This window comes from Aplidium turbinatum, chromosome 5, assembly GCF_918807975.1.
Source record: "Aplidium turbinatum chromosome 5, kaAplTurb1.1, whole genome shotgun sequence".
NCBI lineage: Eukaryota > Metazoa > Chordata > Ascidiacea > Aplousobranchia > Polyclinidae > Aplidium > Aplidium turbinatum.
Genome location: NC_137476.1, coordinates 14,286,251 through 14,304,403, shown reverse-complemented (window position 1 = coordinate 14,304,403; position 18,153 = coordinate 14,286,251). Strand labels below are relative to the sequence as shown.

General features: G+C 41.1%; 1 protein-coding gene across 1 annotated transcript in view; it reads right to left on the bottom strand.

Moving 5' to 3' along the window:
- The window catches only part of LOC145770974 (uncharacterized), a 93,178-nt gene extending 83,546 nt beyond the window's left edge, over window positions 1–9,632 (bottom strand). The window contains exon 1 of the mRNA XM_082582715.1: window positions 9,536–9,632. Within this exon, the coding sequence (XP_082438841.1) occupies window positions 9,536–9,594 (59 nt within the window). The 5' untranslated portion in view covers window positions 9,595–9,632. The remainder of the gene's footprint in view (window positions 1–9,535) is intronic.
- Between the last annotated feature and the right edge of the window lie 8,521 nt (window positions 9,633–18,153).

Genomic DNA, 18,153 nt, shown 5'->3' with positions numbered 1-18,153 from the left:
GACTTTCCGTGGACACTGACTTACGAGTTTGCCTTTCACAAATAACTCCGAGAATTGATGACTTATGCAATCCCATCCGTCCCATTGATGTTGTCAGTTTTTTAAATAAACAAAATTCGGTTTTATTCATTTTTACCTTTGTATAGGGGGTCCGCGAATAAACAAATTCACAAATAGTGGTCCGTGGCCCAAAAAAGTTTGGGAAACACTGTTCTAGAGTACTAGCAGCTCAAAGTTGCAAGTTTAGCCTACTGCTTAAGTAGTATTCAGAAGGAAGGTAGTGTAAAATGGCTGCTGAAGGCTGTGAAGGAGGAATGAGAAATGTTTTGCCCTTGAATAAGAAAGTTATTTGGCATTTTGAATATCTGAGAGCCAAATTGACTGTAATTAATATGAAATTTGAAAAGAAACTCCCAGGATTTAAAGACGTAAAAGAGCAGTTACTAGAAGACATCGTAGGCGTGTGGATTAAGCCTGATCTGCCAATTCTGAGTAAGAACCGAATACAAACCAAATTAAAAGATCTACTAGGAAAATGGAAATTATCTTTAAAGAGGGGAAAATAGAAAACCAGCAGTCATGAGGAAGAATGGCTAAGCAAGTTATTCGATATTTGCAAATGTAAATGCAGTCATGAGCAGGAGTTGAAATTTTTAAAAAGGCAAAGTTCTGTGCGCATATGCATTTGAAGATCGTATTCCAGCGACAGAGGTTGATTTTTTGTTAGATCAGAGAAGTGATAGAAAGAAGATGATAGGATGAAGTCTGGATAATAAATTTTCAAAACGAGCGACTGAAAAAGCTAAAAGAATGAGGAAAAAAGTGGATACTGATTCACCCTCTACCTCTGCTTCCGCCAGTAGAGCTGTCGCTGCAAATTTACCATGCATTACTGCTGCAAAGCTAAGAGAGCGAAAAATAATGGAAGTTGAGAGTGAAACCCATTTGGCTAACTTGGAAAGTTCCGACGAAGACGAAACTGATTCAACTTTTTTGCTAAAACCGATCACAGGTGGGAGCCAGTCCGCAAAACTCAAGACTCTGAAAGTGAGTAGTGAAAGGTTGCATACTGGCAGACCGCCGAATGATAAGCATCCGTCAGCAATCCGATGGACGAACTACACATGGAACATGGAGTGGCAAAACAACACCTCCCGACTCCGTGATTTCCTACCCGACGTCGGTCCCCACCCTCCGGTAATGTCCCTCGCAAGACTTGCGTGGGTCCGGCTTAACCGCCTACGAACCGGCGTCGGTCGCTTTCGTTCAGACATATGCAGATGGGGCCTGGCTCCCTCACCGGGATGCGAGTGTGGCGCCACAGACCAAACAGTAGATCATGTCGTCCATGACTGACCAATCCATCAACCACCACATGGAACGCTTGGACTGAAGGCCCTGGATGACGAGACTGTCGAGTGGCTGATGACATCATGCCCAAACATATAGTCCGGAAGAACAGCTCATACGACGAAGAAGCAATCCGATCAACTCTTGTGCTGTGGAGGTGCTGAAATCGCTGCTTCACCATCGACGATATTCGGTCAACGTGAAAAGGTTCGCATAATGGCATTGCAGAAAGTTGAAGTGCAGCTATATGTGTATGCAAATTTTTGCTACTTGTTACGATGGTCGTGTGGTTAACCGCTCGGATCGATATGTTTTCCTTGGCCAGCTTGTCGATGAGAAGCGTAGCAAGGCGGAAGCATTGATCACAGTTAAATCTTTTTCCTCCGGTACATCTGTCACAAGTGAAATTTTGTACAATACCATCACACAAGATGCTTGCGAAAGTATTTTGCCTAATATTTATTCAGCGATGGCAGACACTACGGCGGTCAATACTGGTAAAAACTCGGACGTTAACAAACGTTTAAAAGATTTCTTTGATGAAAACAAGGAACACTCCATCCACACTTTAGAATGCTTGTTTCATGTAAATGAAATTTATCTCACCCATGGGGCTCAAGTTGTCAACCTCCACGTGGTGAGCCCTGGATTCGACTGATGCCAACAAACCGACAAGTAGCAAAGAGAAAGCAAAGCTTGTCTGAAGCAAACAACATGCAAATGGAGTTGCAGTCTTCGATTAATTTCGACCCCGATCAAGCGCCCTTATTAGGGCGGACATCAACGAATGTCGTAAGGGAAGGAATAACCTTGCTGCAGCTCAATGTGGAAGGCTTTTCAAGAGCCAAGTCTACAGTTATTGAACACCTGATTGAACCCTTGCAACCGACTGCCATCCTGCTTCAAGAAACCCACTGTGTAGATGTTTCACGCCTGAAGATAACGGGCTTCCAACTTGCCTCCTACACTCTTAGTAAAATCCATGGAGTTGCGACGTTTGTGCACAATGCTGCAACTTGGTCACATGCATCCTCTTCTGATGATAGTGACTCAGACATAGAGTGGGTCGCTACTACTATCGAGAGCGTATGCGTTGTTAACGTCTACAAGTCACCACAGACAAGATTTCTAAACGATTCGATCCCGAACTTCAGTTCCCCATGCATGTACGCTGGCGACTTCAACTGCCACAGCATCCAATGGGGTTATAGCATCACTAACTCTGATGGGACAGCTTTGGAAGATTGGGCATCCCTCGTAGAGGCTCAGCTTCTGCACGACCCAAAACAACATGATAGTTTCCGCTCTGCCAGATGGGGTACCACATCTAACCCCGATCTGGCCTTTATGAAGCTTGGCGGAATCCTTCCGCATCGCGCTGTACTGGAGAAATTCCCTCGGTCCCAACATCGACCCTCACTGATTGTCCCTTCTAACCCAATTCGGCCAGTACCAACCAAAAACATCCCAAGATGGAACTTCCGGAAAGCGGACTGGAAAAAGTACAACGACCTTGTAGAGCAGCAATGTAACCAGATTCCTGAAGCAAACACCGTACGAGTGGACGCAGCATACAAAAAATTCTGCCAACACCTTATCAAGGCAGCCAAATTATCCATTCCAAGGAGCTGCAGGAGAAATTTTATACCAACCTGGGATAACGAATGTCAGCAAAAATATGATATTTTTATGTCATCCGAACCTGGCTTGACAGCTGCGGCAGCCGCTACAGACTTAACAGACTGCATCAACAGGAAAAAAAGAGATAGATGGGAGGAATCCGTCGCTGGAATAGACTTCACCCACGTTTGAGCGTTGACCAGGCAAGTCGTAAAGCCTGGTCAACGCTCAACCGCCTCACAGGCAGGACCACGAAACCAAAGCCATGCCCTATAACGGCCAACTCCATAGCGAAACAACTTCTCGCAAATGGCCAATATCAAGGAGCTGATAAAGCGCATGCCAGAGCAGTGAAAAATGAAATCAACCAACTATGGAAGGTACCCAGTTCAAGCTGTTTCCTATCTACCTCTTTTAACATCTCTGACTTGGACGCAGCCATCAAACACCTAAAAACTGGCAAATCACAAGGCCCAGACAAGATCCCACCAGAGCTAATTAAACATATTGGACCACTCGCAAGAGAGTGGCTGCGACAGTTCATGTCATTCTGCCTAAAGAAGTTGCTCCTCCCAAAGATCTGGAGGAAAGCTAACATCATAGCCATTAGAAAGCCCAACAAGCCAGCTGATAAGCCTAAAAGTTACAGGCCCATTTCCTTGCTCTGTGTACCATACAAGTTACTTGAGCGTCTCTTATTGAGCAGACTCGAACCAATCGTTGATCCAAAACTGCCAAAAGAACAAGCTGGATTCCGACGCGGCCGATGTACAACTGACCAGGTTGTCAAGCTTACGGATGACATCGAAAGTGGTTTTGAAGCCCGTGAGAAGGTGGGTGTTGTCCTAGTGCAGGGCTTCCCGATTCGTTTATCACCCCGCACCCCATGGGATTGATGAAGCCAATCTCGCACCCCCCTGTTTTGAAAGCGGAGTGATTCTGAGTAAAAAATTCAAAATACGCACGAAAACAATGCAGAAAAGCTGCTCACCGGCCTTTATATGGCTATTGAATAGGAAAAAGGGCAGCCTTCAACAACGCAATCACACAAAATGCAAAAGCGAATAAAGAAATGACACAAACTGAGAACATAATGGCGTTAATCAACATCTTTGATATTTCTCCTGCCTCTTCTTTACAATTATCTGTTCGAAATGCGGAACTTTGTGGGACAATGCATTGCGCAGATCATTTTCGGGGTCCAGGGCGTTGCGGTATTTATTCTTCATGTAAAGCAGAGATGAAAATCCCGAGTCACACAGCCAAGTGGTAGCAAATGGAACCAAAACTCGCAATGCTTTCTTAGCCAGAGTTGGATACCCAGTTTGAACGCTGTACCAGAAAGTTTCGAGTGAACTGGACTCATAAAGCAGCTTTGTCGATTGGCATACTTGCATATCTATCAGATGTTCCTTATCTTCATCCTCATCTCCCATCTTCTCTAATTTGAAGGCAAAGGGGTTAATGATTCAAGTTTCCGGTTCTTCCAGATCTCCTGGGGAGAAATATCCATCAAATGACTCTCTCAGGCTTTCCAAGTGCTGACTGATTTCTACCTTGACATATTATCGCATTATCCCGCCACCAATCACGTGACGTTCGGACCACAGCTTTTTTGTTATCAGCAACTTGTCGGGTGGTATTTTCTTGTTGTTGTGCATTGTGCTGTAGCCTATAGGCCAATATACAGTATAATGGTCTGAGAGATAATCACCACCTCCCTCGTTAAAAAGAATCCATCTCTATATACGGTATAGCTCTTCTTCCTCGGTGGATTCTCGCACCCCTAGCAACAGCTACTCGCACCCCCAGGGGGTGCGGGCACCCCCAATCGGGAAGCCCTGTCCTAGTGGATCTTGCAGCAGCCTATGACACTGTGTGGCACCGCGGTCTTACTATGAAACTATTACAACTCATTCCTGACCGACACATGGTTAAGTTTTTGGTAGAGACCATCTCGAACCGTATCTTCATACTGCATACCAACGAGGGAGAACCCAGCAGACCACGCCGCCTGAAAAATGGCGTCCCCCAAGGGTCAACACTATCGCCACTCCTATTTAATATCTATATAAGTGACCTCCCATGCACTACATCGCAACAGTATGGCTATGCGGATGATCTAGCTCTTCTATACGCTCACAGGAACTGGCACGAGGTGGAAAGAAAACTTGAAATTGACCTGAAACTGGTGGCTGACTATCTGGACAAGTGGAGGCTCAAACTGAATGCGTCGAAAACAGCAATCTCCGCTTTCCATCTAAATAATCGGGAATCCCAGCGTCAACTGTCTGTCTTGCTAAAAGGAAATCCTTTACCATATACTCCAAATCCAACTTACCTTGGAGTAAAACTTGACCGACAGTTGACCTACAGACCCCACATCGAGTCACTCCGTGCCAAAGTTACCTCGAGAAATAACCTCTTGAGAAGCCTTGCAGGAACAGGATGGGGATCCCGAGCATCAACCTTGCGTACAAGTGCACTAGCCTTGGTCTACAGCTCAGCCGAATAAGCCACAGCTGTGTGGAACCGTAGCAGACACACAAAAAAGATGGATGTATGCATTAACGACACCTTGCGCATCATCACTGGCTGTCTCCGCCCCACACCTACTGCTTATCTTCCAACTTTGGCTGGCATTGCTCCTGCTCATGTCCGTAGGGAAGAAGCCTCTCACAAACTGCCTCAACACCTTCTCCACAGTCACTCCCAAAGATATGGACCAGTCAGACCCCAACGTCTGTCATCAAGGCGCCCATTCCATCGATATGCTACACAGCTTGTGGATAAGAACCTCAGCTGCATGGAGACATGGGCCCAGGAATGGAACGAGCTGCCACATATCCATCCCCAGTTTTCAGTAATACCAGCACTCTCCATCCCTCCTGGAGCAGACCTCTCAAGAAAGGCATGGGTCACATTGAACAGGATCAGATGTGACGTTGCTGCACTGGAGCTAATCTATTTAGGTGGGGGTTGCATAATACGCCGATATGTGTCTGCGGAGCGGTAGAACAAACAACGCAACACATACTCCACGAATGCCCCATCTTACGGCCCCCAAGTGGAATCATTGGTATTCGAAAAGTGGACCCAACTACCGTATCATGGCTGCACGATGAGGCATTGCCAATCTAAGCTACTACAAGTCAAGCGAGAGAAGAAGAAGACCTAACCCATGTGATATCATTGATTGAAGGAAGGACGAAAGGTCCGGCAATGATGCAGGACGGTGCCTTGCTCAACAAAATCAGAAGTAAAAACAGAGAGAGACTGTTTACCAGGCATTTTATAATAAAAGTAATTTGCGTTCTTCTGGTGACTATTTACTAGGTTACCTCCTGATGTTAAAGATGATAACTAGCTTTTGTATTTCCGACGTTTCGTCAGTCAGCACGACTGACTTTATCAAGGTGGCTAAAACAGGTTAACACAACCTGTTCAGCAACGATGGCACAACACAAAAACGTACTGATAAAATGAATAAAGTAAGCAGCAAGAATCAGAATTAAAACACGCAACAAGATACCTAGAGGTTAAACTGAATGCAGTGAATGCCTAAAACCAGTAGGCTGCTTTCCAACAGCGTAAATTTATCTATCTATTGGGCCACCGTCAAGAAACATTGAAAAGTCATCAGACAAGACAGAAACCAAGGGAATTGGCAATAACAATGATAGAGAAGACGCACTGAGAATGGAAAAGGTGAAGTTAAAGTTAAAGTAATTTTTTGTACACAGAGGGAAAATTCTGACCATCTTTCTGGTTGAGAGCATGTTGTGCTTTCTGGTTTATGTACCACTTTTCTGTAAATAATCTTTTTGTGTAATCCTTTTCAGTTTTAAGAATGGTAGCGTTGGTCCAAGTAATTTTATGGTCTGAATTTATAGAATGTTTGCAAAGAGCGGAATGTTCCGGACGTTGAAATTTAATAGCTCTTTGGTGCTCGTTGATTCTAGATTTAAGGTCACGTTTTGTCTGTCCAATGTAGATTAATTCACTGCATTCAGTTTAACCTCTAGGTATCTTGTTGCGTGTTTTAATTCTGATTCTTGCTGCTTACTTTATTCATTTTATCAGTACGTTTTTGTGTTGTGCCATCGTTGCTGAACAGGTTGTGTTAACCTGTTTTAGCCACCTTGATAAAGTCAGTCGTGCTGACTGACGAAACGTCGGAAATACAAAAGCTAGTTATCATCTTTAACATCAGGAGGTAACCTAGTAAATAGTCACCAGAAGAACGCAAATTACTTTTATTATAAAATCAGAAGTATTAAAAAACCAACACTCAGCGATATTCTTTCACATCATATGCTGCGAACGGTTCCTATCACGAATATCGCTGCAGTGCATCTCAAAGGTGAAATCGAATGGTTTGCTGAACAAAAGGAAGTTACCACAGAACAAAACGACGATTTTAGGAGCAATCAAATGTGCATGCTGGTGTTGGCTTGTTCCACATTTATGACATTTATGGATGTACCACACAATTTGAAGCATCTTTTGATTTATAGACAAGAAACCATATGCAACTCCAGATGGATAACGACTGCCAATGGTTATTTTCGCTTGTTTCTTTTTCAATTTGACAAGCTTTCTACAAAAGACAAGTCAAAACTGATCAAGTTAGTGTCATACATCGTGTCTGTTTACGTTCCTTCATTTATAATGATTCATTTAAAACCAAAGGCAAGTGATGGACCATTCATTACTTTGTTTTAGCGAGATTTGCGTCTAGCACACCGGGATATTGAAGAAGAAGTGGTTGATGTAGTTTACAGATATTTCGTGGAACATGGTTCTCAGTAGCTGTTTCCAGAAACGTAACTTTGAGTCTTTTTTCGGAATCTCCACCGCTTCCCCTGGAAATTGTGAAAATCCCTACTTCGCTTACAGCAACTGTTGATATTCGAAATCTGTTGAAAAGCCGAGCAGCGAGATTGAAGAATTTTTTCAGGGTTCAAAGTCAATTTGCAACATGCGTCATGTGCGCCCATGTACTCCCATCTTTCTGGAGGTCGATTGATAACAATAATCGTTCCACTGAGCGACGAATCGGAAAGCTCAAAAATGTTATAAGAGAGCAAATTAGTGATGAAAGCAACCGCCTTGCCGATTTGCGACTTTGTGCATTTTTGTGCAACATGGAATGATAGTGCATATTATAGTAGCGTTGTTTGCTGTTAAAGAGTTATTTTGTTATTAGAACGATCAGTTAATATAAGCAATGAGCATGAGAAAAATGGGAACGTCGAGAAATGTAAGCCGGTTTTGCAAAACCACGTTCAGATATACTGCAAGATTAACTGTAGACATCATTAGCAAGTTTAACAGTAGGCTATTGATTTCGTAACAATATTAATTTATTTTTGCAATTTCTCAGCTTTACATTACGTATACAATTGCTAAGTTTGCAACTGAACAGTTACCTTGAGACCATTGAAGAAGGTTTGGCGACCGTGCCACATTTTAAACTTGTTGTTCTGCTTTGGTATCATGCACGTTATAACATCCGCGTTTTGTCGCTTCTACCTTTTTCTAGACCTCTGCTATGTTTGGCATTCATTTTTTTTTCGGTGTGATGGTCGGAAATTAATACAAAGTGAACTGAAAGAAATATTACGAAAAAGTACTTATTTAGGAGCAAAACAAGTAGGCTACAGTGCATCATTAGTTGTAAAAAACGTTTTTTCGATATAATTCGTTTTGCCGAGAAGATACAGCAATGAAGTCTCTTCGGAAGGTTTAGGAAAGCGACCCTTCTGCACATTTTGACACCAATTTCGTCTCTCTACTATGTTCCGTTGCCGAGTTACCGGAAACTCCCTATTTTTAGCCCCACACGAGCTTCGACCACGCTGTGCCACATCTAAATGACGTCATAATGGAATAAAAATTACATTTTTCAAATCAGTGTCCAAAATCCCATCATACGCAAACCCGAACGATTTTAATTTCGAAAGTGTGGAAAAAATGGAACACCCTCTCTCTCTGTAAGTATCATGGCTGATACAGCCCTCGATGTACAATGATGTTCCAGGAACACCCTAGTATACAGTATATACGAGTATTTCGGTAAAATGGCGGCCATCTTGAATTATGCAATAATTAGACCCTTTGTGACCCTCGAATTTTGGTAAACTTTTAATATGTTGTTCTCAGAACCGAAAAGTATTGGAAAACACCATAAAACGTTTTCTTGCAATTTTTTCCGGGTTGGTCAGCAGAATGACCCTACTATTGTGCAAAAAATAACAGTATGTTAAAAATTAGCAGATAATTTTCTTGATAAGTATTAACAGTTAAGTCATTTGCAAATTAACAGTTAAAATGTAATCTTTAACCTGTGTTATATTTCCTTTTCATAAAAAATAACCACACCACAAATTTAATTTGCATTACGACCTGTTGTCTCTTGATCAGTCTCATCATCTGAATTTGATCTTCATCTTAACCACATGCTGCATGATCGTTTTTAAAACTTTGATACAGATTAATACGATATTTAAATAGGCTATATAGCCTAGTAGGCCAATGTAGGCCAGGTGTAAACAGAACTTACTCGCAACCGGTGTTGAAGTTGATATCAGCTGTTGGTGAAGAAGCAGCAATAGAATTCATTGGAATCTGCGCACAACTGATTGCTGTTTACGGAATTATCTGTATGATATTTGTGTCTTAAAAGTTGTAGTGGCCTACCAAACCTGAACAAAAAAGCATGACAATTTCTAATACTGTACTGTAAGATACTGAGCCTAGGCACAATATTTAGTATTCGCTTGTTTGATTGTTACAGTTTTTTGTATTTAGCCTAACAACTGATAATTTATAATAACGGCAATGAAGAAAAAAAGAAACTAAACATCTTTAGCAACCTACTAACTTTTTATCTTTTTAAGCTTCACATACTGTATACTGTTTTATACGTGCTGGTATAGTTGTACACTGATGAGTCTCCTAATGGACAAAAACCAGTTTTACAACATTAAAACATTAAACTTTTGTTGAAATACAATGGTGTGTGATAGCCCAGTGTTTCCCAAACTTTTTTGGGCCACGGACCACTATTTGTGAATTTGTTTATTCGCGGACCCCCTCTACAAAGGTAAAAATGAATAAAACCGAATTTTGTTTATTTAAAAAACTGACAACATCAATGGGACGGATGGGATTGCATAAGTCATCAATTCTCGGAGTTATTTGTGAAAGGCAAACTCGTAAGTCAGTGTCCACGGAAAGTCTGGACTTATACTTTGTCTTCATGTTGATAAGAGCTGAAAATGCTGTCTCACACATGTCGTCGTCGTCGGCTCCTGCTCGTGTCCGAGCATTGGTTTCGTTTTCGTCTCCAAATTGAATTTGGTTTTGGATGGTGATGTCGTATGTGGCTTTGGAGGCCCAGTCTATGATGGAAAAGACGTGGGCAAAGGTCATATTGTATGGAGGGTGATTGGGAGACGATCATCATAGATCCGCCGCCAATGTGTGAGACCGGGCTGGAGGCTTCCAGCTCTACCAAGCCTGCCCCTGTTACCCGTAATATCATCGCCATTGGGCTTTGTTCGGTCCTGGTCCAAATTTGAGACAAAGGCCATTCGCTTGTGTGGTTGTTTGAGGTGGTCGTGACTACGCGAGGGCTACGCACACACTCCTGGCCAGCTCCATGTCCACTGCGGTCCAATAAGATCGGAACGTGCAGATTCAGGGGAAACGGTTGCAACGGGCTGCCGGGTGCTCTGTTCATTGAGGCCGCCTTACAGGATGCCTGCCCGTCAGACATTGCCTTCTTCCGCCCAAAAGAGATTGCTGTTGGGGACTTTACGTGTGTCTATTAGATTAGCCCCAGGAGTTGCTAGGAATGAGCCTAGTTTTCAGCCTGGGTTCACCTCTAGGCTACACCACGTTGAGGCATCTCCATAAGATTGGGGGCTGAACAAAGTCAGCTCCCTAGACACTCCGATTTCGTAGAGGGTCTCACACATGTAGGTCGTGGCAAAAGGCAATAAAATTTTAGTTGCCTTTTGCGATAGCAATGGGTATTTCTCCACAACACTCAACCAGAAAGATGCAATAGCTGTTTGATTGAAACTAAGCATTAAAGTTCGATCAGATGATAATTCGGCTAATTCTTCTTTGCGTCCTGACAGATCAGCCTTTGTAACAGCAAAAGGGTTTAAAATCGAGTTAAAATTCTCATAAGTCTCTTTTGAAAAGTACTTCTTGAATAATTGTCGGCTGCGTAGCCGAGTGGTGAGAACGTCTGCGCGACGTTCGAAAGGACGTGGGTTCGACACCGCTCCAGAACATGCGGCTGTGTCTCGGCAAAGACACTTAATGGCAAGCCAAAATAAGGGAAGCAGCTGACTTGAAGACTATATGTCACTTCGCTATACTTCCTGTCGTCTGTTGTATCGCATTAGTGATCGCAGTGTTTTGTATGTTATCGCAATGGGCGCAAATAAAAACACGATAAAAAAATGTGCTGAAAGCAATTCCAAACGTTGTGTAACGTCAGAGAAAATCAATTCTGTATTAATTAAGGGTTTGTAGGTAATTGTAGTCACACAGAACAGGAAACCACATATCCACAACATTATCATTTATCCTTGTTTTTCATATGTTGAGTTTAATTCTTTATGAATGCTGTTATTTTGTTTTGAGGAATACGAGAATTTTTCGTAAACAACTTTTTAACTGCAACGAAGGTGCAACAAGTAAGATTTACGATAGTGGATAGCAAAGGCTTTCGAAATCATTTAAGTTGTAAAGAACTGCGGCAATTGTCTTTTACAGGGTACGTAGTGTAGCCTACAACGTATATGTGTAACTTTTTAATTTCTTGTCATATCGCCACGGACCACCTGTGCAGTCGTCGCGGACCACAGTTTGGGAAACCCTGTAGCCTACCAGCCAAAATATTTTAATGTTTAAATTTTAGATAAAAAAAAAAAAAAAAAACTATTGACTTGTTTTCTTTATTAATCTGTTACTTTTACTCCTTTTTTGACAAGGCAAACCATTCAAAATCTTTAAAGATTTAATAGTTAAACAGACAGTAATTTTGTGCTGAACCTGCCCTGTCATACAATACGTTAGGCTCGTGGCGGTTAGGCTACATTCATGACATCTCAAATTTGTACAGAATTTGTGCCTTTCGTCACTGCTGATAGTAGTTGTGTCTGATGCCTTTTACTGTGACGTAGCGCAAAAGCGTAAGAAGATCGATACACACACTTCTGAAGAAGCATAGTTTGGAATATAAGGGTTGTATGGTGCAAAAGCAAATTTTCAACGCAAAAGCCTGAAAAAGCAAGTGAAAATATAGCCTCTGGCATACGCAAAGAAGCTACAGCATAAATATGTTTCTCAATACAATTTGAAACTTTGACATGTGTTCTATTTCTGATAGCTACCTATGATAGGCCTACCTTGTCTTTTCTGTCCATGTTCAATAATAGCCTGAAAAGGCAAGTGATAATACAGGCTGTGGATATTCAATATTCTTCTTTCTATGTTACACTGCGCTGCTGCCGGTTTTTTTGTTTACTGTTTGACAAGTGACCATGTTTCTGTTCCATATGTTCATGTTACTAATATTGTTATGCCGATGACTTTTCGTTTTAAACTGATTACAATGTTTTAATTCTTTTGAAAAATGCTAAGACTCAACAAAACCAAACCTGTGGTAATAGCTTTTCACTTGCACAATCGGGAAACTGATCATGAGCTGAATATTTTAGGATAACATTACACACATTGCTCACTTACCGCCACTACTTGGTGTCACTTCCCAAAAAACTGTAATTGTGTCTGATGCCTTTTACTGTGACGTAGCGCAAAAGCGTGAGAAGATCGATACACACACTTCTGAAGAAGCATAGTTTGGAATACAGTAATAAGGGTCGTTTTACGGTGCAAAAGCAAATTGTCTACGCAATAGCCTGAACAAGCAAGTGATAATACAGGCTGTGGCTATTCAATATTCTTCTTTCTATGTTACACTGCGCTGCTGCCGGTTTTTTTGTTTGCTGTTTGACAAGTGACCATGTTTCTGTTTCATATGTTCATTGTTTGTGTTACTAATATTGTTATACCGATGACTTTTCGTTTTAAACTGATTACAATGTTTTAATTCTTTTGAAAAATGCTAAGACTCAACAAAACCAAACCTGTGGTAATAGCTTTTCACTTGCACAATCGGGAAACTGATCATGAGCTGAATATTTTAGGATAACATTACACACATTGCTCACTTACCGCCACTACTTGGTGTCACTTCCCAAAAAACTAACACTTTGCACTGCACAATTGAAAAGTTTGACAGGCTCCAGCTGGGAAGCGAGGCCTGGCACATTGCACACAGCAGCCTTAGACTTTGTTATCCTCAGCAGAGTAGGCCTACTGTGCACCAATTCAGTACCGCAGTTCTCACAGCTGTAACATCGACACAACCCTGCGTAGTGCGTACACTCCTTACAGCGAACAGATGTAGCCTATGCGTCCAACACCATTGGTAGGCCAAATCTCTCTATCATTGCTGGTAGCCAACCAGTTGAGTTTCTTAACAAAGAGTTTCTATTCAAAATTTTCTGGTCCAATGAATAAGAATTCCTGTTTACTGAAATCAAGACACACATTCGTGCCAGTCGCTCTACCTTTGCTGAAAACTCGAAAACAAATATTTCTGCGGCTAGTTGGACAGACTGCAAATGAAAGTCTGAATGGAAATATCACCAGGCAACTCCGTTCTTTTATTCTCGACGACATATTCGTCCTATTTGCCTGTCCTTATCTAGAGGTTATTCAGTTTACGATTACACTATCTGCAATCCACCTAATGAAATGAAACGTCTGCTTATCTTAAATGATAAAACCATAGACTAACTACTCCCTTACAGCTTCTCATTGTAGTCCGCAAACATTGTTAATCCGGAGGGGTAAAGGGATAGACCTTAACCACCAGAATAGGCTGTGCCAAAAAATGGCGAGGTTGATGGATTTTTCTTTAACTTTCTGAAAAGTTGTAGTGGACTTTGACAAACACAAACGTGGAAAAAAAAATTGAAAATAATGACGTCACACGGTCGTGCTGGGCGTTTCTATGGTTACCAGTACCCATTTTCATAAAAATTGTCAAATTTCGAAAACCACTGGAGATAAAAAGATGATCGTTACATCAAAAGCTGCAGAAGTGACATGTTTATATCTGCTCTAAGAACACTTTTTATTCTAGGACTACTTAAAAAATATTTATAAGCAAAAATCTCAATTTTACTATTTTTTTGTACTACACCGTACGAGATGCAGGACCTATTAGACATTTTTTTCATTTTTTGCTCTCATTTCTTCAGCTTGTATCAAAATAAAACATAATTTTTAGAGAATACGGTCAAGGTCAATGTTTATTGACTGTGTAAATATCTTGGCAATAGAATTTATTTTTGGGAGGTTAAAGCTTATACAAACTTTTTTGAAGAGTGTATAATCGATCCTGCCCCTGAAGGACCTATTATACACAAGCAAACATTGAAAAACACAACATGTTTTTTCACTTTCATTGCAAAAACAAGCACATAAAAATGTGGAATAATAATACTTAGTGTTTATAAACATTTTAATTGCCAAAGTAAGATTAATTAGCATTATATCAATAGCTCTTAACTGTGTAAGAGGCGTCTTCATAAGGGGGGTGTTAAACTCTTTTTCGCCCCAGCCAAAATTCACCATTTGTGTTGAAATGACTTTTGCAGCGTACATGTAATATACTGTTGCTAGAAAAGTAAGCTTTATTTTTAAAACGTACAAAAGTTAATTCTTCAAGTGCCTTAACTCATTGTAAGCCTATGATAGATCTTGGACCTTAGGCCTATGATGATAGATCTTGGACGTTACTGTTTTAGATTCTTCAAGGATTCATTTCAAAAGTGTAAAGGTGTGAAAGAAAAGCTTGGAAGTTTGGCGATATCATCAGAGCAGGTTACTAAAAAAGCGTTTGTCGTTGTTGATTATAGGCTAACTGCAGTTGAGGTGGCAAATACCAAAGACACATTTTCGAAGTATTGCTTCATGTAGACTCTTTAGGGACAGACATAAAACGAAAAACATTGTTGTCAGTGCTAAATTCTTGCAATTTCAAGCAATTGCAATATGTCTGTTTGGCCTGAAAAAAATTTTGCCCCTTGTTGCAAAATCCCAACATTCTCGAGCAACAGCTACAATTACAATAATTTTGCCCATCTTTCCGGTTGCAGAGCTCCAACCTAGGCCCAATTAACTACAATGGTTTTGTTTAGTTAACAGCTAAGATGATTAAACAATTTCGCCTCCCCCCTACCCCTTCCTTTGGAAACCTCACATGTTCAATTCAACCAAGGCCAACACGTGTTAGGTTGGTAGAAAATTTTTCAGAAACTGTGCAAAATGAAAATGTTTTGAGAAAGAATGATCCCCTAACAAAGAGGGAATGGTTTTCCAGCAGGCCTACAAACCGGTACAAATTAGGTTATTTGATATCAGCTGTCGCTATTCTCGGTACCATACCTAGTTCTAAGGGTCAGTGATAACCAATTTGTGCAGTGATAAACCAAATTTGTGCAGTGATAAATCGCAAAATGTGCAGTGGTAAAGCAAGTGGAACGCATACAAAATATAAACCAGTAATCTTTTAAGCAGTGTTTATTTTTTCTCTTCAATCCAATCAGTGTAAATAAATTTTGTTTCTAGTTTTCTGATCTGTGAAGTGTTTAACCTTGCAGCAGATATTGCAACATTTGGATCTAGCATTGCCGTTTGTGAGTGTGGATTCTCAGTGTTAACAAGGGTTGACGCTCCCACTAGACCAGAGGTCACCAAACTACGGCCCGCGGGCCGGAACCGGCCCGCGAACTGATTTCATCCGGCCGCCACGTGCTGCAGAAATAACAGCTGCACTACAACTGTTAAGGAAAAAAGTGAAAAAGTTTTTTGTTAAAATTGTTCGTTCTTGTAGTTCATTATTGTATGTTGAATTTGTACATTTTGCCACCAGGCAGCCTACATGTTGGTGTTCTGTTTTTATCATTAGGCCATCACAAATGGGACAGCCTAGGCCAAATTTGGAAAGATGTATTTTCAAGAGGACGATGCCCTGTAGTTTATCACAGCAGAGGATAACTTTTCCAGCAACCTTTTGATTTTCATCACAACTTTGCTCTTCCACCGCTGACCTTTTTATTTATTGTGCTCAATTCAAGTCAATGGAGATTCTAAATAGTTGTATATTTTTTCGCAATTTGCATCCGGCCCGCAGCTGTTAATCTCGCAGCAATCCGGCCCTCAGAGAAAAAAGTTTGGTGACCCCTGCACTAGAGTCTAGTCGTCGTCGTCGCTCATATAAGGAAATTCGAAATGTATTGGGTTGTATGGTGTCTGAGGTGGGGGTTGTCTGCTTAGACGACAAAGACGGCACAGTCCACCAGGAGTTTTACCAGAAAAAAGCAAAGGCAAAACTACTCCCACACTTCAACTAGGCCCTACCCACAAGCAGTAAGAAGACCATACTCTTAGACGAAATACAGAGAAGAAAGGATAGATGTTCTTCACCCAATAAAGCAGCATCATACCTGACTGAATTCGAAAAGACAATCAGGGAAAACGGATACCCCAAAGACTTTCAGCAACCACCCAGACGACGACGACACCGACATACAACCCAATACATTTCGAATTTCCTTATATGAGCGACGACGCGGATCGTAAAATAAAGAAAGTCTTCAAAGACCTGGACTTGCCAGTCCGCCTCTTTCGACGTTCACGAACCCTCCGAAACGCAATAAAAAATCAACAAAAATCCGAACCTTGCCGGCTGCAAAACTGCAAACTACGGAACGACGACATGTGTACCACCAAGAACTGTGTCTACAAGATTACATGCAAAAAATGCAGGGAAAGCTATATAGGCAGCACAATCCGCCCACTCCACTCCCGCATCAAAGAACACCTTAGCTCAGATAAAAGTTCAGTCTTTGATCACCAACAACAGTGCCACGCCGACTTTGAATTTAAAATTATTGCCAGAGAAAATGATGCGGTACAATTACGTTTCAAAGAGGCTATCTTCATAAGCAGACAAAATCCAAAAATCAACAACCGTGCTGGAAAGTGAAGAACTACGTCACCTAATCTACTAACAATTGATTCAACAAAATTTCACAGCAATATCGCCTAACAGCACAGAAACTCAACAGCCGGCAGCCTCAAGCTAAACCAAAGAGCCACATGAAAGAACCACTCACTGAATTCAACACCATTCGTCATAGCACATGACTAGGGAGCTGTGTTTTGAAAGCTCGTGTAATTCGATATTGCCACAACTAACTGGCAGCATCAGGCTTAAACAGATCGTTAGAATCTACACTGTGAAGTTCACCATTTCTACTCGTTATGTTGTTTAGCTTTAGTTTACAATGAGTGGTGCCGAAGTTAGTTGAGGATTGGGGGAGATAAATCAATATTTTATCAAAATTTAGACGATTTTAAACATTGGGGGGATGCATATTTTTATACAAAATTTTAGTGGTACCGGTATCAAGTTTATCAAACAATCACCGGACCTCGGTAAATTAGCTGATAACAGCATGATATACAGATAAGAAATCTTGAGATAAGTGCTACCAGTGCTCTTGTGAATGACTGCTGCAAGATTAAGAAACAAGCAAAGAAAAATTGGTATCTCCAGCGGGATTCGAACCTATGACCTTCCAATGAATACTTAATTTTTCCAAAAAAACAGAAGTTATACTTTTCTTCATTTCCTCTCATTCGCTTGAATCACTATAGTGCAGGCCCTTAGGGGTAAAAATGAGCATCTTTAGGCTAAACGTGTTAAATGTTGGTTTTTTGCATTTTTTTGTAGTTGATGAATCTAACTTCAATTTTAGTGGGTGCCGCAACTTTTTGGGCCACGCGATCACCCCCAAATCGGGGATTTTCAATAAATCAATTTTGAGCTCTTTTCACTGCATTTTTATGCAATTGGATACGTTATATTTTTATATTTGGACTGACTGCCACTACAAAATACACGAGATAAAAATCATCCAAAATTATGTTATTAATGACGTCATTATGACGTCATAACATTATCATTTTTATTTTATTTTTTCTTATTGTAGTCGCTTGTTTGTTGTTGGTGTTACTTTT